Source organism: Pocillopora verrucosa, chromosome 2, assembly GCF_036669915.1.
Source record: "Pocillopora verrucosa isolate sample1 chromosome 2, ASM3666991v2, whole genome shotgun sequence".
Taxonomy (NCBI): Eukaryota; Metazoa; Cnidaria; class Anthozoa; order Scleractinia; family Pocilloporidae; genus Pocillopora; species Pocillopora verrucosa.
The window spans coordinates 14,959,813-14,987,574 of NC_089313.1; the positions used below are offsets into that span (position 1 = coordinate 14,959,813).

General features: G+C 37.2%; 5 protein-coding genes across 7 annotated transcripts in view; 4 read left to right on the forward strand and 1 right to left on the reverse strand.

Annotated features, from left to right (window-relative positions):
* The window catches only part of LOC131798567 (serine/threonine-protein phosphatase 6 regulatory ankyrin repeat subunit A), a 55,019-nt gene extending 40,444 nt beyond the window's left edge, over positions 1–14,575 (forward strand). For all 3 annotated transcript variants that reach the window (XM_059116227.2, XM_059116228.2, XM_059116226.2), the window contains 2 exons: positions 10,915–11,022; positions 11,444–14,575. In XM_059116227.2, the coding sequence (XP_058972210.2) occupies positions 10,915–11,022; positions 11,444–13,216 (1,881 nt within the window). In that variant the 3' untranslated portion in view covers positions 13,217–14,575. The remainder of the gene's footprint in view (positions 1–10,914; positions 11,023–11,443) is intronic.
* On the forward strand, positions 2,148–4,757 carry LOC136278921 (melanocyte-stimulating hormone receptor-like). The gene has a single exon (XM_066162165.1). It carries the CDS (start codon positions 2,780–2,782, stop codon positions 3,770–3,772), a length of 993 nt encoding a protein of 330 aa, XP_066018262.1. The 5' UTR covers positions 2,148–2,779; the 3' UTR covers positions 3,773–4,757.
* Positions 8,258–9,332, forward strand: LOC136278922 (octopamine receptor beta-1R-like). Its single transcript, XM_066162166.1, has one exon. It carries the CDS (start codon positions 8,352–8,354, stop codon positions 9,285–9,287), a length of 936 nt encoding a protein of 311 aa, XP_066018263.1. The 5' UTR covers positions 8,258–8,351; the 3' UTR covers positions 9,288–9,332.
* A 957-nt stretch (positions 14,576–15,532) lies between the features above and the next one.
* On the forward strand, positions 15,533–19,477 carry LOC131798554 (uncharacterized). Its single transcript, XM_059116210.2, has 3 exons — positions 15,533–16,419; positions 17,262–17,371; positions 18,167–19,477. Exons 1-3 carry the CDS (start codon positions 15,772–15,774, stop codon positions 18,189–18,191), a joined length of 783 nt encoding a protein of 260 aa, XP_058972193.1. The 5' UTR covers positions 15,533–15,771; the 3' UTR covers positions 18,192–19,477.
* Positions 19,279–27,482, reverse strand: LOC136279256 (trifunctional enzyme subunit alpha, mitochondrial-like). Its single transcript, XM_066162867.1, is given in 22 exon segments — positions 19,279–19,734; positions 20,051–20,105; positions 20,462–20,552; positions 20,820–20,875; positions 21,075–21,127; positions 21,356–21,411; positions 21,491–21,549; positions 22,068–22,148; positions 22,275–22,343; positions 22,592–22,644; positions 22,801–22,888; positions 23,230–23,259; positions 23,511–23,567; positions 23,685–23,768; positions 24,191–24,242; positions 24,814–24,849; positions 24,939–25,024; positions 25,569–25,617; positions 26,154–26,220; positions 26,223–26,262; positions 26,759–26,804; positions 27,451–27,482. Coding segments are annotated over 22 exon segments (1,392 nt in total). The 3' UTR covers positions 19,279–19,582.
* Between the last annotated feature and the right edge of the window lie 280 nt (positions 27,483–27,762).

Here is a 27,762-nt window from a genome sequence, read left to right on the forward strand (position 1 = left end):
GCTAGAGGCAGAAAATCAGCGGTCTGCACATTTTATGTCTATCTCGTGTTTCTGATATGTTACTTGCCGTTACTTTGCATTTTTGCCGTGTCACCAGATTCTGGTCGATCAAACGCCACTTTCAAGATATCTGTGGTATCTTCATGGACTCTGGTATTTCTAAACTCGTCAATAAACCCTCTAATTTACTGCTGGAAGATAAAGCACGTTCGACGGGCTGTGATAAGCATTCTGCGAAATTTATCTGCAACTCACATCTGAGGAGATCGATTTGAAAACGATATGCAAAAAGACACCAGATTAGGGATAGGGGAATACTCCAGACCAAGAAAACCACCATTTTCCAGCCTAGCCCTTAGACATTGCATTAGCGCCGAAGTCAAGAATTGTTAAAACTCATCAGAAATTTATCTCGATTGACGAATGTGTTGGTTACTGCTCTTTCTTTTTTATTGTTTGGAGTGTAAAAGACAGGTACGCGTATACGCGACCATAGTTTCCTTGAAAACCATAGCGAATTTAAGACCTTATTAGTGTTAAGGATTAATTATACAGTTGTCAGTAGAATTGTGAAAGAGTGATTAGACAAATGCAATTAGCTTTTAAACTCGGAAGTTAGTAAGAAAGTCGTATTCTTGTCATAAACATCACTCGTGTCGCGCATGCGCACATTTGATCAAACATGTTCGATAGAATCTTCGCGCACCTCACTCTCAAATTTCTGCGCGACTCGCTGATATCAATTTTTCTTTCGACAATCTTTTTTTTTTTTTTAACTCGTGCGACGGACTTCGCCGAAAAGCAGGGTGCGTAGTCTAATAAAATTGAAACTGGCATTAGAGAGTGACTTATCAACTCCATTTTGACTCAGTTACAGCTGGAATATCAAACATCCAATCATAAATGACCAATCAGGAAATTGCGGAGAAATGACTCGAAGGTTATTTTTTTAGACGCTAGGTTAAATTTTCAGGTGATTTTTAAGACTGTCATCACTTTTTTAAGCCCACTAAGTTTTTAGTAATTAGACTGATAATGACGCCTTCATATCTCGTGGCTTTTGTAAAGCAGTAATACCTTACGCACAAAATCCAACACGTTATGCATTGTCAGAAAAAGAAAAATTGGACGATCTTAATCCAGCATTTTAACTTTGACTTTTAAACTCGAAAGTTAGTAAGAAAGTCGTATTCTTATCATAAATATCACTCAGGTCGTGCATGCGCATATTTAATCAAACATGTTCGATAGAATCTTCGTGCACCTCACTTTCAAAGTTCCGCGAGACTGGCTGATATCAATCTTTCTTTCAACGATGTTATTTTTTTCAATTCGCGCGACATACTTCGCCGAAAAGCAGGACGCGTAGTCTAACAAAATTGAAATTCGCATCAGAGACTGACTTATCAACTCCATTTTGACTCACTTACAGCTGGAATATCAAACTTACGGGGAGATGACTCTACAGTTATATTTTTAGACGCTCATCACTTTTTTGAGCCCATTAAATATTTATTAGTTAGACCGATAGAGACAGCTTCATCTCTTCTGGTTTTTTTCTGTAAAGCAGCAATACCACGTTGTGCATTGGCAAACAAAAGGACAAATTGGACGATTTTACTTCAGCATTCAAGTTCTTGAAGCACAATTGAATGTTTGTATTTCTGACAAGACGGTAAAAGGTTTGTTCTTTGCGAGACAGTTTTTGCCGGACACAGCGTACGACAGCGGAAACTTAATTTAATCGCCTGGAGAAGCGTGAACTAAGTGCTTTCTAATTTAAAATTTTTTTAGCTCGTCATTTTCGCAGGTTCTCAATGCAGTCTCTATTAAACAACCGCTATATTTATCGCTGAGCTCTGGGGAGAGCTATGTAATCATAGTGAAATTTTGTCTACGGAAAATTTCTGAGTCTAATCTCTTCCTTTTTTATATTTTCACCGGACTGGTGGAAAATTAGTCATCCAATTAGATGTAAAAGTTAAAGGAAATAATTGTAGAACATATGCAAAAACATATTAGTCTTTCGGAAACTTGATCCTTTCAGATTGTTTGCTCAAATATTATGAAATTAAGTGGAAGATGACGTCTTGGTTAGCGGTGAAGACCTAACCCGAAAAAAATGAAATTTCTATTACTGTATTACCAAGCACTGACCGACTTATCTTATATCCTTAAGCTTAGGATCATGCTTCTGTGAAAATAACTCTGAGGCAGATTTACAGATGGAGATCGTATGCTCTACACAAATTTTTATCTGGAAACAGATGTCTTTTTTCCAGGATTTTATTGGCTACATATTGAAGGATGGATACAGATTAATTTTCCACTATGAGTCTGTTTACAGTTGGAACATAATTGATCGCATTTTGAATAAGATGTCGATGGAAATTAAGATGTTCCCGTTGCAGGCGTTTAGTATTTTTATGGCAATCGTCGTGGGCGTAAGAATTGTTTTCGACGTAAACGGTACACAATTTTTTTATCATTAATGATTTATTAGTTGTGAGGCCAAGAGGAACGAGCCACTAACAGTGGTTCATAATTGTCAAAGCGTTTTATAACATATGGTTTTATTCCTCTGTTTGGTCTCGATGACTCCATATTTGGATCAAATTAGAGCACAATTCTGTTTTCTTGCATTTTTGACCGCCATAGGCTATGTAATAGCTCTTTCAGAATTGTGCAGGAATTCTTTTTAATCTCTTCCTGTTTGCCGGTAAGTTTGGGATATCAAAGTTCAAGAACATCTACCATTGTTGATCTGGTCGAGAACATCATGAAAACTCCACTTTGCGACGAGCAGTTACGATTTCAGCCCGCAAGTATTGAAGACGAATCGTTAAATTCGTGGTACATTGCAAATTGTGTCTTAAACGCTTTGTTATCGATCACTGCCGTCATATTTAACAGTGTCACAATCCAAGCACTGAGAAGGCCTTCTTCGCTGTCAAACACTCTGAAAACGCTTCTTTTAAGTGCAGCTGTCTCTGATCTTGGAGTTGGTCTATTGGTTCATCCCTTACACGTCTTGTTGTTAGTCAAATGGTTGCAGTTGAACTCTGTAGGCGGCCCGACTTGTTCAACGTACGCTGCATTTATTGTCTCAGGGATCTTATTTTCTTCAGCCTCGTTTTTCGGTGTCATGGCTTTGAGTGCAGACAGATTTCTGGCCATTCATCTTCATCTCAGATACTCTGAGCTCGTGACCCACAGGCGTGTTGTTTTTGCAGTGGTATCCAGCTGGGTCATCTGTGTAGTTCTTTCCATAATCAGATTCTGTGTCACTTCAATTACCGCCATAGGAATAATAACCGTTGTTGGAATTGCCTGTCTTGTCGCCTCGGCAGTGTTTTATTGCAAGATCTATTTAGCTGTGCGACGCCACAAAAAACAAATTCAAACTCTACAAGTACAACGACAAGAAAATGCCGAAATTGTCGCAAATCTTGCAAGTGGTAAAAAATCAGCGGTTGGTACATTCTACGTATTTCTCGTGTTTTTGATGTGCTACTTGCCGATGTTTTGTATTTTTGCCGCCAGACCAATTTCTTCCGGATCAAAGGGAACCTTTGGAATAGTTTTTTCCTTTACGTGGACTTTGGTATTGCTTAACTCAACATTGAATCCAGTTATTTACTTCTGGAAGATGAGGCAAATTCGACGTGCTATTATGAACATACTACGGAATACATTTCCAATTCGTAGAAGAAGTATTCCATTCTATCCCAACGCGCAAACAACGGTTACATCAGCTGCTTTTCACTTGTAGACCGTCAGGGCTATCAGTAAAGCAGAGTATGAGAGACAACACACTGTCACACATTAAAATGCAGGTTTAATACCAACATTGTATCATCACTTTACCTTGAGGGAAGATGTCCATAAATAACAAGGGGCTTACTGTTTCTTGTTAGTCGTTTTGAGAACAAATGCTTAGAAAGATCGTCTTTGTTGATACTTATTTAAGACAGATTCTGGACGGGACATTTCGAAAAAGCAATACATACATATTTGTTCTCACAAAACCCTGAAACTGCATATTTAACCCGCATGATCTAAAATCACAGAAAATCCTTTGGTGTTCTCGAATTGTAAAACGGAGACTTGTGCATCGCCGATTGTATTTCACTGCCTAGTTATACTTGACAGCACCTCATTCCTCAGAACGAGTTAATGGAGGATTGGCAGTGGGGATATTCTGAGTTAACAATGTGTATTTAATTGCCATAGGTGCGACTGGCATGTATCGTTTTTGGCTATTTTTTATTTTGGCCTAGACTGTTTCAAAGATTTCTAAATTGCCAGTCTATTCTCTATAAAGGGGTAAATTTCTAAAGAAACTGTGGTGCTGCGTCGGTGGGAGAGTATAACAGGGTAATTTGGTATAATCAACTGAGTTGATAACGTAAATTGGCCACCGTAAAGTGTTTAAAAGTGGACGTTTCGAGCGTTTGTCCCGCGTTATTCGCTCTGAATTTGTTATTGGATCAACTATTAATCCCCTAATCGATTATTTGTCTTTGTTCTCATCACTTGTATGCTTGGCATTGTACCAACATTGTAAATAGAAATTCTGTCGTGGGCGCTTGTAGGTGTTATAAGATAAGATGGAGGACGTCATGAATTTAAACACTGACCCACAGTCGAGCGTTCATCTATCGTGACGTTGTATATTATATTGTTCCCATGTCTTTTTTCTACACTTGAACATTTTTAAGTTCTTTCAAACTCAGGCTAAAAATCGAAGCTTTGGACTTTTGATTAGTGTGGATTCGTTCTGCTTAATTTAGAGAGGTTCCTTGTAGCTTTGCCTCAGGGTCATTTAAATGGAATATTTTTTGTCTTCAATTTACTTTTCATGGATGTAGAGCGCGTGTGCGGCATCAACTAAATTCGCCATCGGCAAACAACTGTGTTTTCTTGAATTTGATTGGCGAAAATTTGAGGAATAGCCTTTTTTCAATGACTTCATTCAGAGTCGTTTGACAATTGGAACATAACTTGTCGTGTTTTAAGTAAAAAAAACGGAGGAAATTATCATATTTAGCTTTGATGCATATAATTTATTATTCATACTCAAACGCTGAAGTTGAGTGAGACAGTGGACAGTTTTTTCTCAGTTATGATCAACTTTCATGAGAAATGAGTCAGGCAAGTTAGATAAAAAAACTTTCTTATTGTTTACCACAATTGCTAATTCGGGCTAAATTGCAAGTTACAAAATTGCTTCGATCATCCTAGACAAACTTACAGTGCTTAAAGGATATACAAGCGGAGCTTCTTAACCACTTTGTTGTTTGAGAGAAAAATATTGCGTCTGACGGGGACCTGATGAAAATTTAAGATAAGAGAACATCTGGTACTGTTGTGAGTCACCTAAAGTCACGGTGATCATGAATAATCTGCTCTGTGATGAGCTTTTGCTTTTCTGGTCTGCTGGAAACGAGGACGAATCGTTAAATGCGTTGTAATTTGGCAATTGCTTCATTGGTTGAAGTCGTTAAAAGGTTACACTAGCTTTAATTAATGGTTAAACAGGACAAATGCATAACTAGCTTAAATGCTTCAACCGGACAAAATGCATAACTAGCCCTAATGGTTCTATTAGCGCCATCAAATTTAACAGCGTCACATTCCAAGCGCTGAGAAGAACGTCGTTCTCGTCAAAAACTCTAAAAACACTTCTCCTGAGCCTAACTGTCTCTGATTTTGCTGTTGGTTTACGGGTTCATCCTTTATACTTCCTGGTACTAATAAAATGGTTACAAAGGAACCTGACGTTTTCAACTTATACCGCAAATATTCTCATCAAGATCTTGTTTTCTTCGGCTTCGCTTTACGGTGTTATGGCCCTCGATGCAGACAGATTTCTCATCATTCATCTTCATCTAAGATACCAAGAACTTGTAACTCACGACGCGTTGATTCCTTTGTGATCTTCGGGTGGGTATTTAGTACCCTTTGTTCGTTAATAATATCATCAACCCCTATTGCTTGCGCAGTGTTCACCGCTTCTGGTGTCATTTGTGTCACAGCTTTTTTTACAACAAGTGCAGCAACCAGGACTGAACGGCGAAATGACCGCAAATCTTGCAAGGGAAAGAAAATCACTACCTACTCACGTTATATATTCATGCAGCCAGAGCAGGTTCTGGTCCTTCAAGAAGCGCACTTCTAAAGAGATTTACGCTGTCCTCATGGACTCTTACATTAATCAATTCATCCTTGAACCCAGTTATTTACTGACCTGCTGGAAAATGAGGCACATTGGACAAGCCGCGATGAACGTACTGCGCAAGCGAAATGTATTTCAAGTAACAACTGAAGACACGCAAACCAATACACTAAAAAAGCTCAAGAAAGAGCAGGCGGCATTTAGACTTAATCTTTTACACCCTAACACCAGTATGCATATTCTCCATACTGTTCTGTATACATTTCCTGAGGTGCTGTCAAGGAGAATTTGTTTAACAGTCAGAAGCTTCTTTAGTTGGTGATCATTTCCTTTATTCTCGTGACATTAATGTGTGACTCATAGGTGATATTGTAAGGAGAAATTAGATGATTGTCACTCTTAGGCATTAACCCTCTACACCCTAACATCAGTACAGTCGAACCTCGATTATCCGGACTCATCGGGACCTCGGTAAATAGTCCGGATAATCGAGAGTCCGGATAATCGAAAATATGAATATTAATGAGATAGAAATGTGAGATAATTATCTGCTTATCTTTAATCAATAGAACGGCAAGCTTTCGCTTCGTAGGCATGTTTTTGATTTGAGTTTATGATCGATCGCTCGTGTGTTTACATAACCCACGCAGAAGGAACTAATCAAGCATGAAATTCCCTTGTCAACAAAACAATTGAGCCAACCATATATCAGCTGAACGCATCAGAATACTTCTTTGACTAGTCGCACTTTCGAATTTTGAAAAGCGCATAGGATAATACGCTGTTTTAACAGTCTTTTGAAAGGATTATTGGGCTTTTTGCGACTTTGAGTTTTCAAGATCACAAGTAATTAATATTCATGGAAAATTGGGACCAAAGAAGAAAGTCCGGATAATCGAATAGTCCGGATAATCGGGGTCCGGATAATCGAGGTTCGACTGTATTCATATTCTCCATACTGTTCTCTGTACATTTCCTAAGGTGCTGATAAGGAGAATTTGTCTAAAAATCAAGAGTTTCTTTAGTTGGTGATCATTTCCTTTATTCTCTAAATAATAATGTGAGTTTTAGTGGTGATATTGTAAGGAGAAATTAGATGCTAGTCACATTAAGGGGTTAAAGGAAAGTAAAAAGGTTACGTTGACTACATTCTCCTCGTGACGTGTCTTGCGTTACCGAATAATTATGTATGAAGCTGCGCCTTTTTGGATTGCAAGGAATAGAGCACGTGACTGCATATCGCGGGTATGCAGAATGAGGATTGTTTTACCTCATCCTCCGAACGTTAGTCAGTCATTAGACATCCTTGTCAGAGACTTCTCCCAGGTCGTGCATGCGCGCGCATTTTTAACAGGCAGCTGTTCAATCCAATTTTAATCATTAGCAAATGTTGTTTAGTTCACTTGAAGTTATTCGATAGTTGATGTTATGAACCACTCCATAAAATAGTTCGCTTTCTCGTCCCTTCTATGAAAATGCCAGTTATTTAAACACATTAGGTTACGAACTAGAAACTAATTACAAAACAAAAGAAGAATAAACAATAAAATTTGAAAGTATACCATAAGAGATAATGAGTGAAAGACCAGCATTGCATTATGAGGCTCAAATTAATGACACCCAAAACAGAAACACTGACAAAAAAAAAACCAAGAAATTAGAATGTTCTACAAAATCTCGCACAATTTTTTGAAACAGTTCTTTTTCATTTTGTGTTTTTTTGTTCTATTGAGTACAGCATCACTCAATACAGTTGGGCAAACACCTTAGGACACTCCGTCAGCATCTAAATGTTACTCTGTTATCTTTATATATCGAGCAAGATTATCATTTCCTGTTCATACCCAGGTTCTTTCGCTTAAAAATTTGTTTAAAACTTTTAAGATAATTATTAGATCTTCTCGCCTTGAGATAATAATCTTTCTGAATTGAAAAACCTAGGACATCTTTTGTAGGTAGATCAGATAAATGACACCTGACATCAGAAGCAAATAATTTGTCAAGTTTGTAGATGAAATGTATTCAAATTGGCGACTCTGATGTGATACCAAGCGTCGAACAAGCCTTTTCTGACTCGTGTGAAAATTTAAACACAGGCAGTTTAATACCTTTACAAAATACTTCATATATCACTTGAAGGTTTAATTTTTGCTATTCCTTACTTCGAATTATCATGAAAAATCCTCTTTGTCGCGAACTGTTGCTGTCTTGGCCCACGGGAAATGAGTACGTCAAGTTATATTCATGGTTCATTGCTAATTGCGTCTTCAACTCTTTCTTGTCCATTACTGCCATCATATTTAACTGTTTCACTATCAAAGCAGTGACAACAACTTCATCATTGCCAAAGACTCTAAGAACACTTCTCCTGAGCCTGACTGTGTCCGATCTTGCTGTTGGTTTACTGGCGCAACCCTTAAATATCGTTTTGCTCTTCAAATGGTTACAGATGAACGCAACAGACGGTCCGACTTGTCCTACTTATACGGCGTTTATTTTCATCGGAATTCTCTTTTCTGCAGCTTCCTTTTTCGGTGTTATGGCTCTAAGTGTAGACAGATTTCTAGCCATTCATTTTCATCTCCGATACGAGGAGCTTGTGACTCACAAGCGTGTTGTTTCCACAGTGATCTCCTTATGGGTGTTCAGTGCTATCCTTTCTTCTTTTACGGTATCGTTTTCTTGGAATACTACCAGCGCAATTTTTGCCCCAATTGGCGTTTCTTGTCTTGTGATCTCCGCAGTACTGTATTGCAAGATTTATTTCGTCGTGCGACGCCACAAAAGTCAAATTCATGTTGTGCAAATACAACAAGTGGAGCAAGATACAGAGGCTGTCGCCAATCTTGCAGTCAGCAGAAAATCAGCAGCTGGGGCCTTTTATGTTTATGTTGTGTTTTTGATCTGCTATTTGCCACAATTTTGTAGTTTTGTTGCAGCTTCCGCAAGCTCAGGACCAAATACCGCAATTAAGATTTTTACTATGTCTTCATGGACAGTTGTCTTCCTAAACTCATCCTTGAACCCAATTGTTTACTGCTGGAAGATGAGGCACATTCGACGCGCTATCGTAAGCGTTTTGCGAAGTTCATTTTTAAGACACAATTAATTAGCTGCGTTATAAATCCATGTGCAAAGCCGAGCTTAGATGAAGAATAGGTGATTGTGGAAAACATGCACAAAAAATAGTTATTTCCTTTCGTAACTCGCGGCGTTTAAAAATCCAAGAAGAAGTTGATGTCATATTTTGCTGGGCTTTTGGCATATTGATCAAATAAGTCTTCAGGATAACCTTTGATTAAGGCAAGCACCAAGCAAAATTAATTACTTGTGTTTGATCGTGCTCGAAAAATTACAAAGTTATCAACAATTTGCTTTAAGATCGATAGTGAAGAAATAAACTGTGCGCGGAAGGGGTAAGCGAGGTGCACTCGAAGAAATGGGGCAGTGTACCGTATTGAGTTGTTGCCTGAAACAAATGTAGTAAGACTGCGGTAACATTTTCAACTGTCGCAACTTTTTATTTGAAAAATGCTCCATTTTGAGGCCAAACATAAACAAGATCAGTACCAATGCTAAACATTGCTGACTCATGACGTTCCACCTGTTTCAGAATCATTAGTGTACACAACTGATCACGACTCGTGCGAAAAACGTGAATCTCTAGTGGTAAACGTGTTACCAGTAGGATATATATTCAAACACATCATGAGGTTTTTTTAGAATCTATATCATCGGTATTTACAACGCAACCTTACCTATGTAATTAATAAATTAAACTATGCCTCGAACCATTATCTTTTTATCGTTTTCATGATTGGTATCTTTTTCTATCTCTTTGTTTACGGTCCTCCGTTGAGAAAATTATTGAGTATGACAGCTTAACGAGTAAAACAGCTGTTCAGGAAGTTGTCATGCAGTTGTTCTTTCCTTGTACTTCCTCGTATGCATAAAGTGCTGCGCAATCGCCTCCCATAACTTGCTTTCGCGCTATATTGAAAATAAACATAAAGTCATAACGTCCGCATTCTGCAAAGGGAATATTTGGGAAAACTGTTGATAGCTTTATAATTTTAATAAAGACTGTTAGAATCTGTCGTAAAACTATGTTAGTTCAAGCAAAACCTGTTTTTTCCTCCGAAAGAGAATATAAAACAAAACAAAAAAATTCGCAACTTCTCCATTGTGAGACTTGTGAGTAAAAACATCACACCCTCGTCTTGCCGCGCGTTTGATTGAAAACGAGAATAACTCAAACTAGATGTTCTCTCAAAACTTGAGATAATTTCCTCGATCAGTACATCTTGTGTAATCAACATTTAAAAACAGCTGGAAAAGTTGACCCGGAACAATGGGCCATTTTTTGATACGTTTTCGATCCGAACAAACGAAAGATACATAATTGTACAAGCTTGTTAGGTAAAAATGACTGGCCATAGAGTTTAGCCTCCTTCTTCTTCCGCGTTTCATACACTTCGACTTCATTTTCGTCCATAAAATCTCACACAAAAGAAGAAGTGACTATTAAGCCTTCTAGATTGAACAGGCTTGGTCGCAAAAGGGGTTCTGATCTGATTCAAAAATTCCAATAAAGCAACCTCGTTCTTAGGTCTCTCTTCTCCCCGCTCCAGGGACCCTGGGATCGAGATGAGCACTGATTACATGTAATGAAACATATAGAAATACGGCGTAGCCATAAATTTGTCTTAATAAAAGAGGTGTCCCGTTTCTCATAGGATGGCAAATTCCCCATTTGTTACGCTGCCATGCACGGTCACCTGACTGTTGTGAAGTTTTTGCTACAAGAGGAACTTAGCACTGAGACGTTGCTTGGAGACCGAAAGGTATCATATTACTCCTGCATCACTGTTGGATTTTTAAAACGCGTTTTGCCAAGATCATATTCCGGGGGAGGATGTGGAAAGTAATTCCTATCGAGCAAATAACCACGTAGAAGGAACAAAAATTAGGTCATAAACCTGCTAAAGAAGGTCATCAAGCGAAGCAGAGAGAAAATAGGCCTATTTCTTGTTTTTGGTTGCTTATTTGCTTGCTTTCTTGCACATTCATTGATGGAACAAAGGAACAGAAGTATGTTTCAAGTCTAGGTGGAGCTAGTCCAGAGAGTCTGTTTGGGCGGGATTCCTTTTCGCTGCTCCGGAGTTTTCTCGTAGATTATCTTCTTGCCCATTTATTCACCCGTGAACAGGCTACGTGCTCGTTTTTGTGTTTTAATTTTACTTGTTATCATTGTATTTCTTGCAGTTCTTGTTTGATTTGATGGTCTGTTCAAACCTGGACGAAAACGAATCAGTCATAGACTTCATCCTGCAGTGCCCAGCCCCTATTTACGCCGCAGCTAAACTCTCAAAGCATTACCGTAACGAGTCCACGAGGGAAAAAGAGCGCGGGCGCGATCTGTTGGCGGCGGGAGATGTCTGTGAGAACATTGCGTCCGAATTGCTTTCTCTCGCATGCGCAGATAGTGCCGAGATACTGCTGACCGCTGTTGACGACCGGGAAGTACCATTCTTGGATTATCTCATCGAATGCGACCAGAAGAAATGCGTGTCGCACCCATCGGTCCAGGTTTACCTGGGCGACGTTTGGCGCGGAGATTTTCAATGGGATGATTGGAAGTATTTCTTATTGTTTACGCTATGCCTGATTTGTCCACCGCTTTGGGCATTTCTTTGCATTCCCTGGAAAGACAGTTATCATAAAATACCGATTATTAAGTTTATTTGTCATTTGATCTCGCATTTCTACCTTATTGTACTATTTTGTTTCACTGTTGTGGTACCATGGACAGATTTAACTGGAAAGACATTACTACCTAGGTGGTATGAATGGCTCTTACTGATCTGGCTGTCAGGATTATTTTTATCCCAGCTCACGGATCCCCACGATCGCGCTGGACTGGGTTGGATACCCATCATTGTGCTCTTTTTGAGTTTAATTGGCATTTTTGTGCATTTAGCGGCGTTCGGGATCCATGACGACTACAAAGATGACGTAATATACGCTCGAAACCAGTTCTTTGCAATATCCATGATGCTTTGCTTTGCACAACTCCTGGACTTCCTCTCGTTTCATCATTTGTTCGGTCCGTGGGGGGTAATCATCCGGGATCTCATGTACGACCTAGTGCGTTTTCTTGTCATTTTATTGATCTTCATGGTGGGATTTACCGCGCACTTAGCGGCCGTCTATAGAACACAGCTTAAACCACACAATGGAACCGCACTTGACCCACAGGACACGTCAAAAAGTTTTCTCGAGTGTTTCGAGCTACTTTTCTTCAGTTTGTTTGGATTGACAGAGGTCGACAAACTGAAGATTGACAAGAAAAGGGTCCAGGAGACCCACGTGTTTGTGTTGGCAAAAGCGACATTCGGAATCTACAACTTGATTACAATCATCGTTCTCATCAATCTTCTCATAGCTATGATGAGCGACACTTACCAAAGAATTCAAATGCAGTCTGATATCGAGTGGAAATTCGGCCGCGCTAAACTAATCCGCAACATGAAGCGGTCTACGACCACGCCTTCCCCACTGAATCTTGTTACAAAACTCTTCTCTTACATCCGTGTACTTTACAAAGCAAAATTCAAATGTTGCCGAGCCGACATTATTGATATTCTCCGCACCGACGAACAGCTTCCTGCAAGTAATTCAATAAACCCGTTATACGAAACTTCCAACTCGTGGCCTCCAAATGGAAGTATTAATCATCGCGGAAGCACGTACAGAACTGCTAGAATCGAGGATGTCATAGACTGGAAAGCCATTGTGAAAAAGTTTATATCTCTGCGGGGAAATACCAGCGACCTCGCGGGCGGTGGCCAGGTCAATCGCGATAAGTTAGCGTCGCCACGTGAGTCGCACGTGAACATGAGAGCGAGAACCGAGTCTGGACAGGGTCGGCGACCTGGCACTGGAATGGGTTCCACGCTGTCTCTCCATCGAGTTGTCGCTGCTACAGTGAGAAAAATTGACATCGTGTCAAACATTAAGGATGCCAGTGAAGAGTGAAGTGTGAAGTGAAGTGAAGTGTGTGAAGTGTGACAGTTGGCTAAAGTGACAGATGACTTTGTAATGCAGATAAGGGTTACTGTGAATTGTACTGACCTTGGGATGGGTGTTGAAAGTGCACTGCAATGTCAATCAACCAATGTCATCTTGTCACGGTAATCGCACTCATCGTTTGAACTCAAAGAAGCACCTCGTCCTCTGGCGTTATCTGCCCTTCACACTAAACTAGAACAATGTCTTTTTCTTTACGAATATGATGAAGCAAAATATCTACATTATCCTGAGAACAATCCCCTAACGACCTCCAAATGCGCATGCTCTATCATTTGCATAGCCTTCCAACAAGAAGGCTTCTTGCTTAGATCGGAGAGGACGTTAGAGTTCCATCCTGGATTTAAAACTGGGAATGATAATATGATCGCAATCAATGACCCTGTTTTGGTTTTGCGATATCTTATGTTACTGTCTTGAAGCTAAAACAATATGCAAAAATCTCGACTGTTTCCTTCTTAGTTTACCAAGTTTTTTCGTTTTAACTTACATTTGTGAATTTAAATTTGTTTAATTGCATACAGCTATTTATGGTCATTTTAAGTACAGTAACGTAAAGGAATTGCTTGTTTTGAGTGAGATAATACATAAGCCTAATCTCCTTAAAGGGGGTAATTTAGTATTATCAACTCAGTTGATAACGTAAATCGCTCCATCGCTCTGACGAGGGGCTAATGCTCAAAACGTCAGTTTTTTAACTCTTTACAGAGGCCAATTTACGTTATTAACTTAGTTGATAATACTAACTTACTCTAATCTCCATATTTTCACTTTGTTTATACCAACGTCGTTTCCAAGGACCCTCTTTTACTCACCCCCTTAAAAAGTGACTTTGGAAACGAGAAAAACTCGTTCCCTGGGGCTATCTCCTTCTCGCTGTCGCGAAAGAGAGAGAGTAAAATAGAGCCCACAAACGATGTTGTGTTCACAGTAATACATCGCTGAATCATTTTTTACCTACCGCCTGTTTAGTATTTACTGGACCTCTTAAATAAAGCTTTAACTTACATAGGTGCATATAACGTAAATCATCCAAAGTTTCATTTGCTCTGTGCGCATGCGTGTCGGAGGGACTTCCATCGAAATGGAAGGACTAAAATTTGAAGTAGATTTCTGGTCGATAACTGTGTTGTTACTTCAGCTTCATTTTCTTTTTCATTTAGTATCTTTCAATAAAAGGTGGACCCTTTTATATACTAAAATCTAAAGATAGTGTTTCTCTGTCCGCTTTGACATAACGCTTTCGTGGGCCTTTAAACCAAAGGTTTCTCTCTTTAGAGGAGTATATCCCTGCTACTTAATTTATTACTGAATGAGATTAAATATTTCTTCCGTTAATATGCTACCTACACTTGTTGGTTGAAGGGAATTTACGGGCTGTTTATCTTCTGGGTACAACACAAGGACGCGTACATTCACATTATAAAATGTAGCAAAGTGGTTTGCACTTTTGATGACAGTGACCGTGACAACTGGGATGGAAAGATTGGAGATGAGATGCCATAAAATGGAGTAAATGAAAGTCACAGCTCTCAAAGACAGCCTCTCTGTGGGATCCATTGGGTAACCATTTTCCTCCACATAACTTTTTTTATCCGGGTAAATACGCCCACGGCAACGCTGGTATCCACGCGTACCACAATACCTTCGGATCTAATATTTTAAATGGTTGAAAGGTTCAAATTATGACTAGTGATTGAAATTACAATAAGTATAGGAAATCGTATGAACGCGAGTGCATTTCGTGATTTATGGGCACGAGTGATGTTTTGAAAGTTCTCAAAATTGCACGAGCCGTAGGCGAGTGCAATTTGAGAACTTTCAAAACATCACGAGTGACCATAAATCACGAAATGCACGAGCAGGTTCATACGATTTTTTATTTATTATATTCTCGATTTTTTTATAATTTGGTGTTCAAATTTGGCGCTTCCCCGGTGTTTCCATGGCAACTTCTCCGTATTGCACTCTATAACCTCTATTGCACTCTATAACCTATTTATGCATTCATCATTGACCAATCAGAAACGCGATATTTTGTTGAGTATATAATAAATGATTAAATAGGGGTAAGTTTCTAAAGAAATTGAGGTGCTGCGTCGGTGGGTGGGTCATTCACCCCGACAAAGAGCAAACGCTCGAAATTTCAGCTTTAGAAACTCCTAACGGTGGCCAATTTACATTATTAACTCAGTTTATAACCTCAAACTATCTTGAAATTATTATAGGCGAGGAAAGTAGCTCCCTCTTCGTCTGGCTATTACAAGGAAAGTTGAACGATTGAGACTGGTGTCGAATAATAGGACCCAGTTTTCTCACGCCTAAACCGCGTATAAATTACCGTCGGTGATTTTGGAGGGAAATGTGTAAACAGTTGACCTTGGCGTCAGTGTTCGAAATTTAAATTTTTCCAGACCGTTCCGGATTGTAGACTTGAAGAGTTCGTATGGTACACATCAAGACTAAAAGACTTCCCTTGTCCTAAGAACTGTGTTTTATCGGAGATGGCGGCGCCGATTTTACCTGCTGGAGCTGCACTCTTCAGTGATGGTGGCTTTTGCGAAGATTTGTTTTTGTGCAGAAGGTATGTCAACGTGCCCAAATATTTCGATCCCAAACTGCTGTTTTTCGGATCAGGAAACGGACCTTTAAAACTATGCCAACGATTAATGGACAAAGTGGTAAATTCTCCGAATCTTTTGACTGTAAGGCCTTCAATCAGTTTGTTGAGCATGATTCCGTCGGTGGTAGACAGTCTGCCATCAACCATGAAGGGACTTCAGATCGTTGCCTTTGGAAAGAAATATAATTGGACACAAGATGAACCTGAAGGGGTCTTCTTCGTTACGGATTACGACACTGTGCGAATAGATGGGCTAAAGAAGAAAAAAGACATGGCTGTTGAAGATTTCTTGGAGTGGCGAAACTTTCCCAGGGAGCGTTTGTACGGTGTGATCTTTCAAGAAATAGAACCGTTGTGGTTGAGTCGTGTACGCTCTGCTGAAATATTCAACTTTAAAAAGCGGTTAGCTGATGTTTTGCAGGTGAAATCAGAGAACGTATTTTGGCTGCAAACACAACAAGAGGCTTTTGATCTTCTGTCTATCACAATGACTAAAATTTATCGCTGGCGTGAGGACAAAGAAAGCGAGGTTTGTAAAGTGGAAATTAAAATCAGCTGATATGCATAACTTAAAACAAACGTCGTATTTTACTCGTAACATCAACAATGGCCATTAACGTCGACAGATTATATTATGATGCTTAATCATATAAATGGGCCGAGATCAATGAATTCGTGTCTTTCGATTTCATCATTTTTTTTTTGAAGATCTTTGGAAACAGGTATTTCTAAAGGGAATCCTATTTAAATCACTGGAAATATTGTTCAATTATTAAATACGAAGACTAAATGTAATTAATTAATTATTCATGCAAGCGCACTACTTGATAATAATTTGAAAGTGGAGTGTGCATCAAAACATCGAAGAATGGACGCGATCACTAAAAATAAGTACAACACGGTTACTGCAAGGCAGTGTTGAAGAGACCTTTCATAGTTGTAGGCTAAGACTTGGAGAAATGTCGCATTAGTTTGGTTAATCTTCTTGCATTTCCATCTCTTTTTGCAAGTAGAAGATTTAGAAAAGAGAAGAGTGGGAACTGGAAGGATGCGAGAAAACACCTGTCATAGGAATCCTTAGTCAAACAACATTCAGTTTTTTAACGTTTTGTCTTTTGTTTTGATGTGTCTTCTAAGGTCAGTGGAGAACTAGCTGTTTGCTCTTTATTGTTTACTCAGACGGGAATTGTTACCAGTGTCCTTTGAAACTTTGAACTTCATCAAAAAGAAATTCAACAAGTGCATAAGCAACTTCTAATATACCAGTAGAATTACTCATACAATTGTTTCCAGATAAAACTTATACAGTAAAACCTTTGAGTTGTGATAGTTGTATGGAAATACTTGTGGCTTTTCTTATTTATTTTAAAGGAAAATGAAAAAATAGCACGTGGTGAAGTAAAGTTGACTCAAGAAGAAAAGCAGAAAGAACTTCTTGAACCCACAACAATGCTTTATGGTGATATTGCAGAGAAGAATGGGTAGGTGACCACAAACTTTGTTCCTTTGAAACACTAAGTAGATTGGAGGCATAGGTAAACCAAATTGTAATGGTAAGGGTTACCTCAAGAGAATTCAAAATCCAGGGTGCTATTGTTTAAGAAGTAGCTCCCATTAGTGAACCCTTTCAACCCTATGAAAGATTGACGAGCATCTAATTTCTCTTAGTAATATCACCTCTTAATTCATAAGTTAAAGTTCCCAGAATATAGGAAATCACCACTGTCTCAAGCTCTTGATTGTTAAACAAATTCTCTTTGTCAACACCATAGGAAATTTATTGAGAATTTTATCAAGAATATTCTTTGTGATGTTAGGGTGGAAAGTCTATGCTTTAAACTTAAACTTTGGTTTCATCTCTCTTGTGTGTGTAGAACTTTACAGGGTTTCATCTAAGGTGCAACACAGAAATGAACGTAATGACATATATTAATAAGGGTTTTAAGTGCCAGAAAAACCATATAAATAAAGTGAAAAAAATTATTCTCACCTAAGGTTAGCGTAGTTGTGTGGGATCAGCCCAACCCAAGGGTATGAAGTGGTTTGAACTGCCAGAAGACTACACATTTCTGACAGTGTGCCCATTGCATTACATTTTAAATAAGGGTAAACACCTCTTGCATGTAAAATAATCATTCCCCTTGCAGTCGTGTGCATGCATACACGTTTTTTTCAACTTTGTCTATTGAGCAAACAAGGCTAACAGTGGATACTCAGTTCCTATTATGCATATTTTTAGACATGTTATGTAATCATGGTTCTTTTAAATTTTTTAGGATTGTTCTAGCTGAAGGAGTTTGACCATTTTGTTCAAGAATATGACCCCTGTTGAACTTGCAGTAGTCATGAGTTAGTTCAACTAACTTTAAAGCTCATTATACAAATATTTTCAGTGAGTTATAGCAAAAATTAGGTAAATACTTTTAAGTCCCCTTGAGTTAGAGGGGACTGTTTTAAAGTTTTGCTGATCAATTTTGATATATTTTGTTTGAGAATACATTTCCTATTTTTCAGAATATATAGATTATTCTCTGATTTTAAACAGAAGCATATAACATAGACTTAGGTTGATGTCTTCTGCTTTTAAGTCAGTTTACTAAAGTCTGCTCTGAGATTGCAGACAAAATAAGTGAACTTATTTCATAGTTACCAGTATTTTACCAAAATGTTTAGTACTTTTCTATTGTTAGTATGCACAGAATTAAGTAAGATTATTTAACATGTTTGAGTTCCCATGTGATGAATTGCAAATGAAGAAGTTGAGTGAATGCATCAATGACTAATAAGTTTAGTGGAAACAAACAAAAATCTTTACAAGTAAATAGTTCAGTAAACAGATGCTGGGATTATATTTTGAGCTAAGTATCATTACATCTTCCCAAACCTGTGGAAGCACATGTAGTTATGGCCAGCTATTTGGCCCATCTGAGAGAGAATTCTCAGAGTTTTTGATACAATGCAACCTTAAAAAATTGACATAGCCAATTGCTAATCTCTTTTCTACTCAAAGTGCAAAAGCTCTAACTTAACATTTGATTTGAAGGCAGTGTCTGGCCAGGTTTAATTTCTTGGCTGCACTTAATAGACATTTAACTGTTCCTTTTCCTCCCCATTGAGATATTTAACTATCTTATTTTGTCTATTTAAGTACTTGTTTCATCAATTACTGTACAACCATTGGCTCTGGAAAGCCCCATTGGGGCTGTAGTCAGTCAAGATATCTTTCCTTTACTGACTTATTCATTTTGAGTTTGCAATGAAGGTTATTAAGTAAGCTTGCAATTTAGAGCCTGGCCAAAAGTTATGCTGTCATTTCAGGGAATGTACAATTTATGTTACCAGTGTCAAATAGACCAGGTTGTAAAATTGTCATTACAAGACAAATGCAGAAGTTTGTTTGTGGCCTTTATTTAGTTTTTCCTCACACAAACATGTTGACACTCATTAGCATAGCTGCCACTAGGTTATCAGTATACAGAGAAACTCCTTGGTGTGAGATTTGAACTGGGAAAACTTAAAGAATCTTTTGTAAAGAATACCCTATAAAAGAAATGACACAATCTTTGCAAATTCACATCTACTCCTGCTGTAAAAAAATAGATGCAGCCTCCCATTTGGTGGAAAGAAAGCAAAATCAACTAACAGACTCTGTGATCAGGCAAATGCCCAACAGTACAAAGACTATCAGAGCATTATCTCTTGTGGAACTTCTTGCTTGGATCTTTGGCATAATCTAACAACATCTGACAGGGAACAAAGCGTTCTCCACCAATTGTTTCATGTAGCTTTTCCATTCTCTCAACAAATTTGTCAGCTCCATAGGTGTCAAGATAGCGGAAAGGACCTGGAAAAGATTACAGTTATTATCTGTGATCTGAAGGTGATTACCTAACTAAAAGAGACTCCAAATTGTGAATTAGAGGACAAAGGTTTCACATGGCTGAGACAACAACTGAACAGGGTGCCAACCTTGTGCATCTCAAGCTGTTGTATGGTCAAATGATGAGAATACAGCATACAGGTATATACAGGACATGGCTTAGAAAGTACTGTCTACAGAGTCAGGTTGGGAGTGGAGGCTTTTGTGATAGCTTCATTAACATTCAACCATGGAATTAGTAAGAGCTCTCAGCAAATTAAGAAAAATTCTTTAAACTAACCTCCATGAAAAGGTGGGAATCCAAGACCAAATACAGCACCAATGTCCCCATCAACCTAAAATGAAAAATGAATATTTTGCTTATAAGATATTACTTTGTCTCAAGATGAAGACCAGCAGTATTCAGTGACAACATAACATCACTAAGTAGTGATTGCAATCTCAGATTATTATGATCTCACTTTGAGAACAGTCATACATGCTTATTTCATGTACTTCTATGCAATAGTATGTATAAGACATCAGCATTACAGGATATAGTGATAAAAGAAATGTTTGGTATACTTCAACAAAATTGCTTAAATGACAGGATTCTTTGGTCATGTCGTTGGTTACCACACAGAGCTCAGCCTCTATTCTAAATGTTGGAAGAATGACAAATTGATACTGGCTTGCAAAAAGTCACACTTACTGGATTTCTCAAAATTCCTTCTTGTAGACAAAGTATAGATTCATTGACAAAACGGGCTGCCAGTCTCATCTGAATTTCCTCAGCATCATGACTAAGGAAAAAGAATGAGATAATGAAAGGAAAATAAGTTTCAAATAGCATTGGTTTTTGTGATTGTAATGAAAATTTGTTAACTGTTGAACGAAAAACAATGACAGACAAAAAAAAACCTGGCCATCACTTTCAATGAGGACTTAAAATTTGTACAGTGCTTACAGTTCTGGAGAAGTGGGAGAATTCAAAACATTCCTGATCAATTTTTCTCTGAAATAATAATGACTAAAAGGGCAACACATGGAATAAGCGAAATCATACTGACCTTCCCTTCTTGGGGGTGGAAAACTCTTTAAGAATCTTCTCTGCTGCACCATTGGTCTATAAGAAAAAAAGATTAAGGAGTGAGCTAAACCTCTCATTAACACAAATTTTGAATAAACCAACCTTGTGTGGCCAAAATGTGGCCAAAAACAATACAAGAGCAATAAACTGAATGATTAGAAATTCACCTTGGTAACCAACTGCTTTCAACTAAAATAATATAATTTATATTAAAGTAGTTGAAGTGATTACTTACTTCTCTCTTGCCTTTTCCAGCATAAATGAAAAAGCCTTTTCCAGACTTCCTTCCTATTAACATAAAGAATACTAAATATTAGTACTTCAAAGATTAACTTAATATGTACAAAATATATTTTATCATAAATTCAAATATTGACAGCAAGTTCTAACCTGTCAGCTGGTGAAATGACCAGAAATAAATTTAAAGGAAAAGAAGAAAATACAACAACACCTTGATAGACATTGTGTCTTCCTTGAAAAAATGGAAGAATTTTTCAAGAAAACAAAGTAACAAACCTAAATGTCCTCCATCAACCATTGCTTTTAAGACTCCAGGATCACCTCCACCAAATCTAGAAACCAGAGGGGAAAAAAGCACTCATTGTCACAAACTGATATCATTACCAACCTTGTTACCAAAGCAACTCTCACCTTTCACCAAAAGCTTTCCCAAGATCCTCTGCAACGTGAGCAGCTACATCAATACCCACCTGAACAAAGAAAGAGTCAAACTGTTTAGCACTGTGGCACAGAACTTAAGTAACATGCCTACTCAAGGGACAGGTTAGGTTAAAATAAAAGCCTTACTGAACATAACTGTTCTCTAATTTATTTATTATTGTTAACCTTCTTTCAATAATATGTTGCCATAACTGTGGTATGACTGAAACTGTAGTGTATGCTTTTGGCTTGATTTCATAGTAATTCTCTTCCAATGAAATTATATTCCTATAGGTTTAATTGAAGACCATTACTATACTAATAAGCTGTAGAGGTATTAACTTACTACTAATAAGCTATATAATTATTGCTACTGTGTACAGCGTAAACCACTAAAATCCAAAATGCAGATGCAGTCAAACACCAAATCAGTCATATCAATTACATTGTATGAATCACCCCAGCACTGACATTAAACTACATTTTTCATCTTCAGATACACAGCTATTATCCACCCAAACAACAACAACAACTCTCAATTTGGAAAATAAAAATATTATATTTCCACCTCATCAGCCAAAGTAGCTGATCCAACTGGGAATCCAAACTGCTTGGTAAGTTTATCAAGATCCTTTGGACTGACTCCTTCCTACAACAAAAAGTAAACAAGAAATAGGGAGATGTTATGGAGTTACTTTTGTTTATGGCAAAAAGAAGTGACTCCACAGATAATAAAAAATGCTCATACATATGACCAGCTACCTATCAATCTCACCTGAAGAAGAGCCACTGCCTCTGCTAATGTGGGGGCCAGGATTCGTGTGGTGTAAAAACCTGGGCCATCCTTTAATTAATCAAATCACTTACAAGTTAGAGAAGGATGTTGATTCTTGCTGGCAAAGTATATGACTTGTATAAGTAAACTACTTACTAGTAAATAACTATATGATAAGTATGTACTTTCATATTTGAGCAGTACCTCTGATACAGAAATCTAAATGCTACCTGACTTGTTTCTTGTTAGACAGATGGATGGAGATAGGCGGAGAGAGTCAATTAAAAAAAAAAAAAAAACAGAATAAAATAAATCACCTTTACAACAATGACTGTCTTCCCTTGCTTCAAACCAACATCGACAGCAGCAGCTGACAAAAACAACAGAACAAACATGCAATGCTTAACTTATTTTTTTGGTGAAAAAATGAAAGCAGTCTTGGCATCCTTTTTTCAAATAAATGCACATGACAACAAGTAAATATTGATTTTAAAAAATGATAATAATATTTTACAAATCCTCTCACCAGCTGTGTCATTTGAAGTTTTGTCTGTGGTAATGATTTCCAAAAGTGGCATTTTATCCACAGGCGAAAAGTAGTGCATTCCTATAACCTGTACATTGTGGGGATATATGAAATAACTAACTGATATAAAATAATATTGATATGTAATTTTCAATAAAGTTGATTTTAAAGATTAAGAAACTCAGCCACATTATTTACCATAGGGAATTAAATGTTACAATTATTTGCCCATGGTAACAATTATTATCAACAGTTGTGCAATCCACTAGAGGTTGACAAATGCCCTATACATGGCAATACTGTAGATAAATGGTGTTTTTGTCTTAGTGGTGATGTGTTGATTACAGATCCTTGGAGAACTTTATACTTCCTCTACAAAATTGGGCTGAAATCACATTGAAATGTTATAAACTATAGCCTTTCCCTCACCTTCTCAGGTCTTTTACTAGCTTCTGCAATCTGGAAAATATTTATTTTACAACAAATAAGTCCAATGCAAGGGACAGACAGACATATTTTCACAGTTAAACATAATAAAAAGTATACAAATATCAACTTATTTCAGTCCAAACTTTAATTTTTTCTGTGCATTTATTTTTAAATGTAACCTCAGTAAGGGTTTACCACAGGTAAAACACACAGACCATGGCGCTGAAAAGTTGAATTTCAACACCAAAAAGTAAGCTTTATGTATTGGGAACAGGACTGACCTGATGTATAGGTAGAGCTGATGTATTTGATGCAAACACACAATGTTCAGGGATGACCTACAGACATGAAAAAAAATCCCTCATCATATTTCTGAAAAAACTAACTGATTACAATCATAGACAATGAGAATATGAGAGCATAAAATGGGATACACAACAAAGAATTGGCCTGACCTGTTCAATTTCCTTGATGACCTTGTGTTTGATGTTAATATCCTCAAAGACAGCCTCAATCACCATGTCTGCCTTTTGAAAATTCTACAATAAATGGAAAATACATATAAGTGTGCATACGGTGTTGGTAGAAATCCAGTTGATCTTACAGCAAGCATTCAAAGGAATGGAGAGAGAGTCTGTTGTCACAGTATGATATTAATATTTCCTAGCCCAAAACCATGCAAGATCAAAGAAATCATAATTTGTAATTCTCTCTTATAGCTTTATTCCCTGTCAAGTAGTTACGATAATATACTGTTCTATCAAGCTTCCACTTCTTTAATTTTATAACCTGTTTGCAAGAGTGAAACTGCAAAAAAAATCAGTTCACATTAAGGTCTACCTCTTCATTCGATTAAATTAGATTAATAAAAAATAATTGTTAATGCACAGTGGATTGTTGCTAGGGCAAAGGGAAAAATCCCTGTTCCAGAAAAATCTAAGAAAGAATAAGAAATATTTACCGTAAAGTCTAATTGAGCTGACAAGTTAGACATCACTTGATCTCTTTCAAATCTGCAAAAATTTAATAACAATATCATCATTATCGTTATTATATCAATAATATTAAAATAATCTACGATTGACAGCAAAATCTCTCTTTAGATAGTTGACTAGAGAGGACTACAAGGAATGGAATTGGAATGGATAGGCCGGGTTGGATGGATTTTAACCCTTTCACTCCACGATATCATTATTTATTCTTCTTACTGTCTGCCATATCACTCTCACTGTGTTTGTTTCGAGAATTTGGTAGTGGATCAGCTAATCATGCCCTCATTGATATTTTTCTTTATTCTCATCACTTGTCTGCTTGATGTTGTATGATATAAGGTGAATTCTGTCTTGGTCACTCATGGGAGCTAAAGGGTTAACAGAGTGGATACAAGTGGGTTGGAGTGAATTAGAAAAGATTGGGGTGGACTGGGGCAGATTGGACTTCAAAAGTTCTCCCTTGACATATGAAACAACTTTCATCAAGATGATTGTTATTAGATGAAAAAAATTGGGGTAAAAGAATCAGTGAAAGAGAAATCTTTTCCTTTTATTTTTGTAAAGTACCATTAGACAGAAGCTGAATACTTACGATGTCATGGCCTTCTTCTTCACACGACCATTAAATCTAAAGCCAAGAAAAAAAGAATTAGATGCAAAGTCATTCTAATGTTTGATAACTTTTACTTCTAAATTTCAGTGCTTTCATCAACATACCCCTTAAAGATTTGCTCCTGTCCTCGTGTAAGTCCTTCTAGAATATTGTCCTTCATGATCACTTGATGCCCCTTTTGAAGGCTGACCTACAATAAATAAACATAATAATAATTATATCTACTGCAAATTAAGAATCCTTAAAGGTGAATGGTATGCACATTCTGATTTGACTTAATACCATCCCAACAATTTGTTACTAGAATACTAGCTAACCAACAGAAATGGTTCATGGAAGTTGCTGCTGCATTTGATGGAGTTTTAGTGATACAAGGAAGATGATGCCAAAAGTCTTGTCCTTATTCTGAACACTTAAACCCTTTCCTTCTTCTTCAGAGATAGAAATAAAAAGTGCTGCAGCCATTTTGGAAGATTTGTATTAAGTATTTTCCCATTAAAACGCAACACAGTCACTGCAGAGTGATTTTAGCAAGATACATGTGTAATAATTATGGTCCCCGGCCCATCAGAATATTTACACTAATATTTTCACCTAAAAATTTTCAGTAGACCACACTTAATAGAGACAAAAAAAATTAATCAAGAAAGCTCACCACATACTCACAAGAGCTAGTGACTGTAGCAAACCTTGAGAGCCAGAGTTTTGATTTCATAAAAGCTTTCCTTACTTACCTGTGCGATTCCAGCACCCATGAGACCAGCACCTAGGACAGCAACAGTGCTAATGAAGAGACAAAGTGATTGTCAAAATATTGTTAGTACTATTTTTGAAGAGAGCATCATTGTCATTAGACTTGCAATACAACAACCTAAATACTATAATAACAGTCAATGAGTTATAGACATGTAAACAGTACATTGCCATGTTCAATCTAACAAACGTTGTAACAGAAACAGGTCTTATTAGGGTCTCCCTTAAAATAAAAACCACCCACACACACACACACACACACACTTTAATTTCCACTTTTTTGTTTTTAGAAAACAAAGTTTGTTGTTGGTGTAGATTATTACAGGTTGTTTCATCAAAAATTCCTCAATATGTTACCAGAAAAAAAAGAGGTAAAAATGTATGCAATCTCTTGAAAATTCATATGAAACTGTAAAAACAAATATCCCATGGGTGTTTCATCTAATTCATAGAAAGCACAGTTTAAAACAATTAAGGTGGGAAAGCTATACTGGAAGGTGTTGAAGTTGCATTTAACATTCACTCAAAGCTTTCTTTCAAGCACTCTTTGAATTATAATTACTTACTTAACTGGCCTTTTAGGTTTACCATAATGGTTCTTTTTGCATTCTGTCTGACCAAAGAACAATCCATTAAGGCTTTGGCTTCTGTAGTTTGACTTAATTCGCCAAATCCCTGGAAACAAAAAACCTTTCAATTCTTCAAGCACACAGGGATAATAACGACAGTACTCTTGTTTTCACTCCTTCAGCAGCACAGTGAATTAGTTGCATGTACATTATTGTGTTGATGTTTAGTATAACTAAAATGGTAAGAACAATGATTGATGAAAGTATTGTAAAAGGGTAAACTCTTAGACCTTCATGGATCTATAATTGTCTAGCGTGCCATCCCTAGTCTTTGCAATCTGCTTCCATCTACAATTTACTTTGCTCTATTTCCAACAAAAATATTTTCTTAAAAGTGGACTTGAAACTTTCTTTCAATTTTTTTTCAAGTACATAATGAGGAAAATCAAAATTGCAAATTTCAGCCACTTTTTCCATAATATTAATTAGGCTACATGTACATATGGTGCAGTAGTAGAATATTTTGTAGCAACCGCCCTATAAAAATTTTAAAATATTATCAACAATGTCTAAAGCAATGCCCCTCAGTCAACCACACTAACCTCAGCCTCTTTCTTGAAACCATGTGCTGGCCTTTTTCTAGACTTTCTTTACAACCTACCAAGAAAAAGCCAAAAATACAGTGTAAGATTTACTGTTACTATCATGGCAGGTGATAAGAATCCTTTTGAGATATTGAGTAGTAACATTTAGGGGAGTCACTAGCAAGTTATTTTGATATTGACCAATCAGGTGCTACATGAATGGCTAAGCTAAAATGAGGAAAATAACTATTCTACAATATAGTTCACAAGCTCCTTACTTGTCATAATTAACATGTTTGAAGGTTAAAAGTAATAAATTTAGATCTCTGACTTGTAAGCAGAAAGGGTGTGGTAAAGGATATTCAGAGAAACATTTGAAGTGACATGTCAAAAGCAAAAGGCCATTTAAGACACCAATCCAGATATTGTCATTAATTTTTTAGATAGATAAGATATAAATTAGAAACGAGCAGATTATAGAGATCCATGAACTGCCTTTGACAAATGATATCAAGTTAAAGCCTGTGGGGTCTGTCAAAAGAAATCATGAAGCACTGTCTTACATCAATAATCCTAAGTGGAGCAGGATACAGACCACCTGTCTTCTTCATAACCTGGAAAACTAGAAGAAAATGTAAAATAAAGCTGAAAACTGTGACAATTCTATTGAAAGGCATTGTTAGCTTTCAAATTCAACAAAATAATTTTACAGGGAGCCAGTATCGATTGCAAATCTGTGCATTATGTTATATCATAAACCAAAGAAAACATTTAAGAACCACCTCTCCTAACAATAAAAAGCCACATTATAGCCAGTCACTAACTGTAATTTGAAAACTTGATTTAAAAAAAAAGGACACAGGGGAGTTAGGAGATGAACTTTCTTATTTGTCTCACAATAGAGTCACTTTTGATGTTGATTTCCACGTTTCAACCGCGATGCTGCAATACTGCTAGTCTTCATTGTCTGAAAAGACTAGCAGCATTGCAGTTGAAACATTGTGATCAACAAAAGCGACTCT

Excerpts from the sequence above, each read along its gene's own strand:
- LOC136278921 (XM_066162165.1), top strand. The coding sequence starts at position 2,780 with ATGAAAACTCCACTTTGCGACGAGCAGTTACGATTTCAGCCCGCAAGT.
- LOC136278922 (XM_066162166.1), top strand. The coding sequence starts at position 8,352 with ATGAAAAATCCTCTTTGTCGCGAACTGTTGCTGTCTTGGCCCACGGGA.
- LOC131798554 (XM_059116210.2), top strand. The coding sequence starts at position 15,772 with ATGGCGGCGCCGATTTTACCTGCTGGAGCTGCACTCTTCAGTGATGGT. Across the intron at positions 16,420-17,261 it reads GTGAGGACAAAGAAAGCGAG|GAAAATGAAAAAATAGCACG; the intron begins GTTTGTAAAGTG and ends TTTATTTTAAAG. Across the intron at positions 17,372-18,166 it reads GATATTGCAGAGAAGAATGG|GATTGTTCTAGCTGAAGGAG; the intron begins GTAGGTGACCAC and ends TAAATTTTTTAG.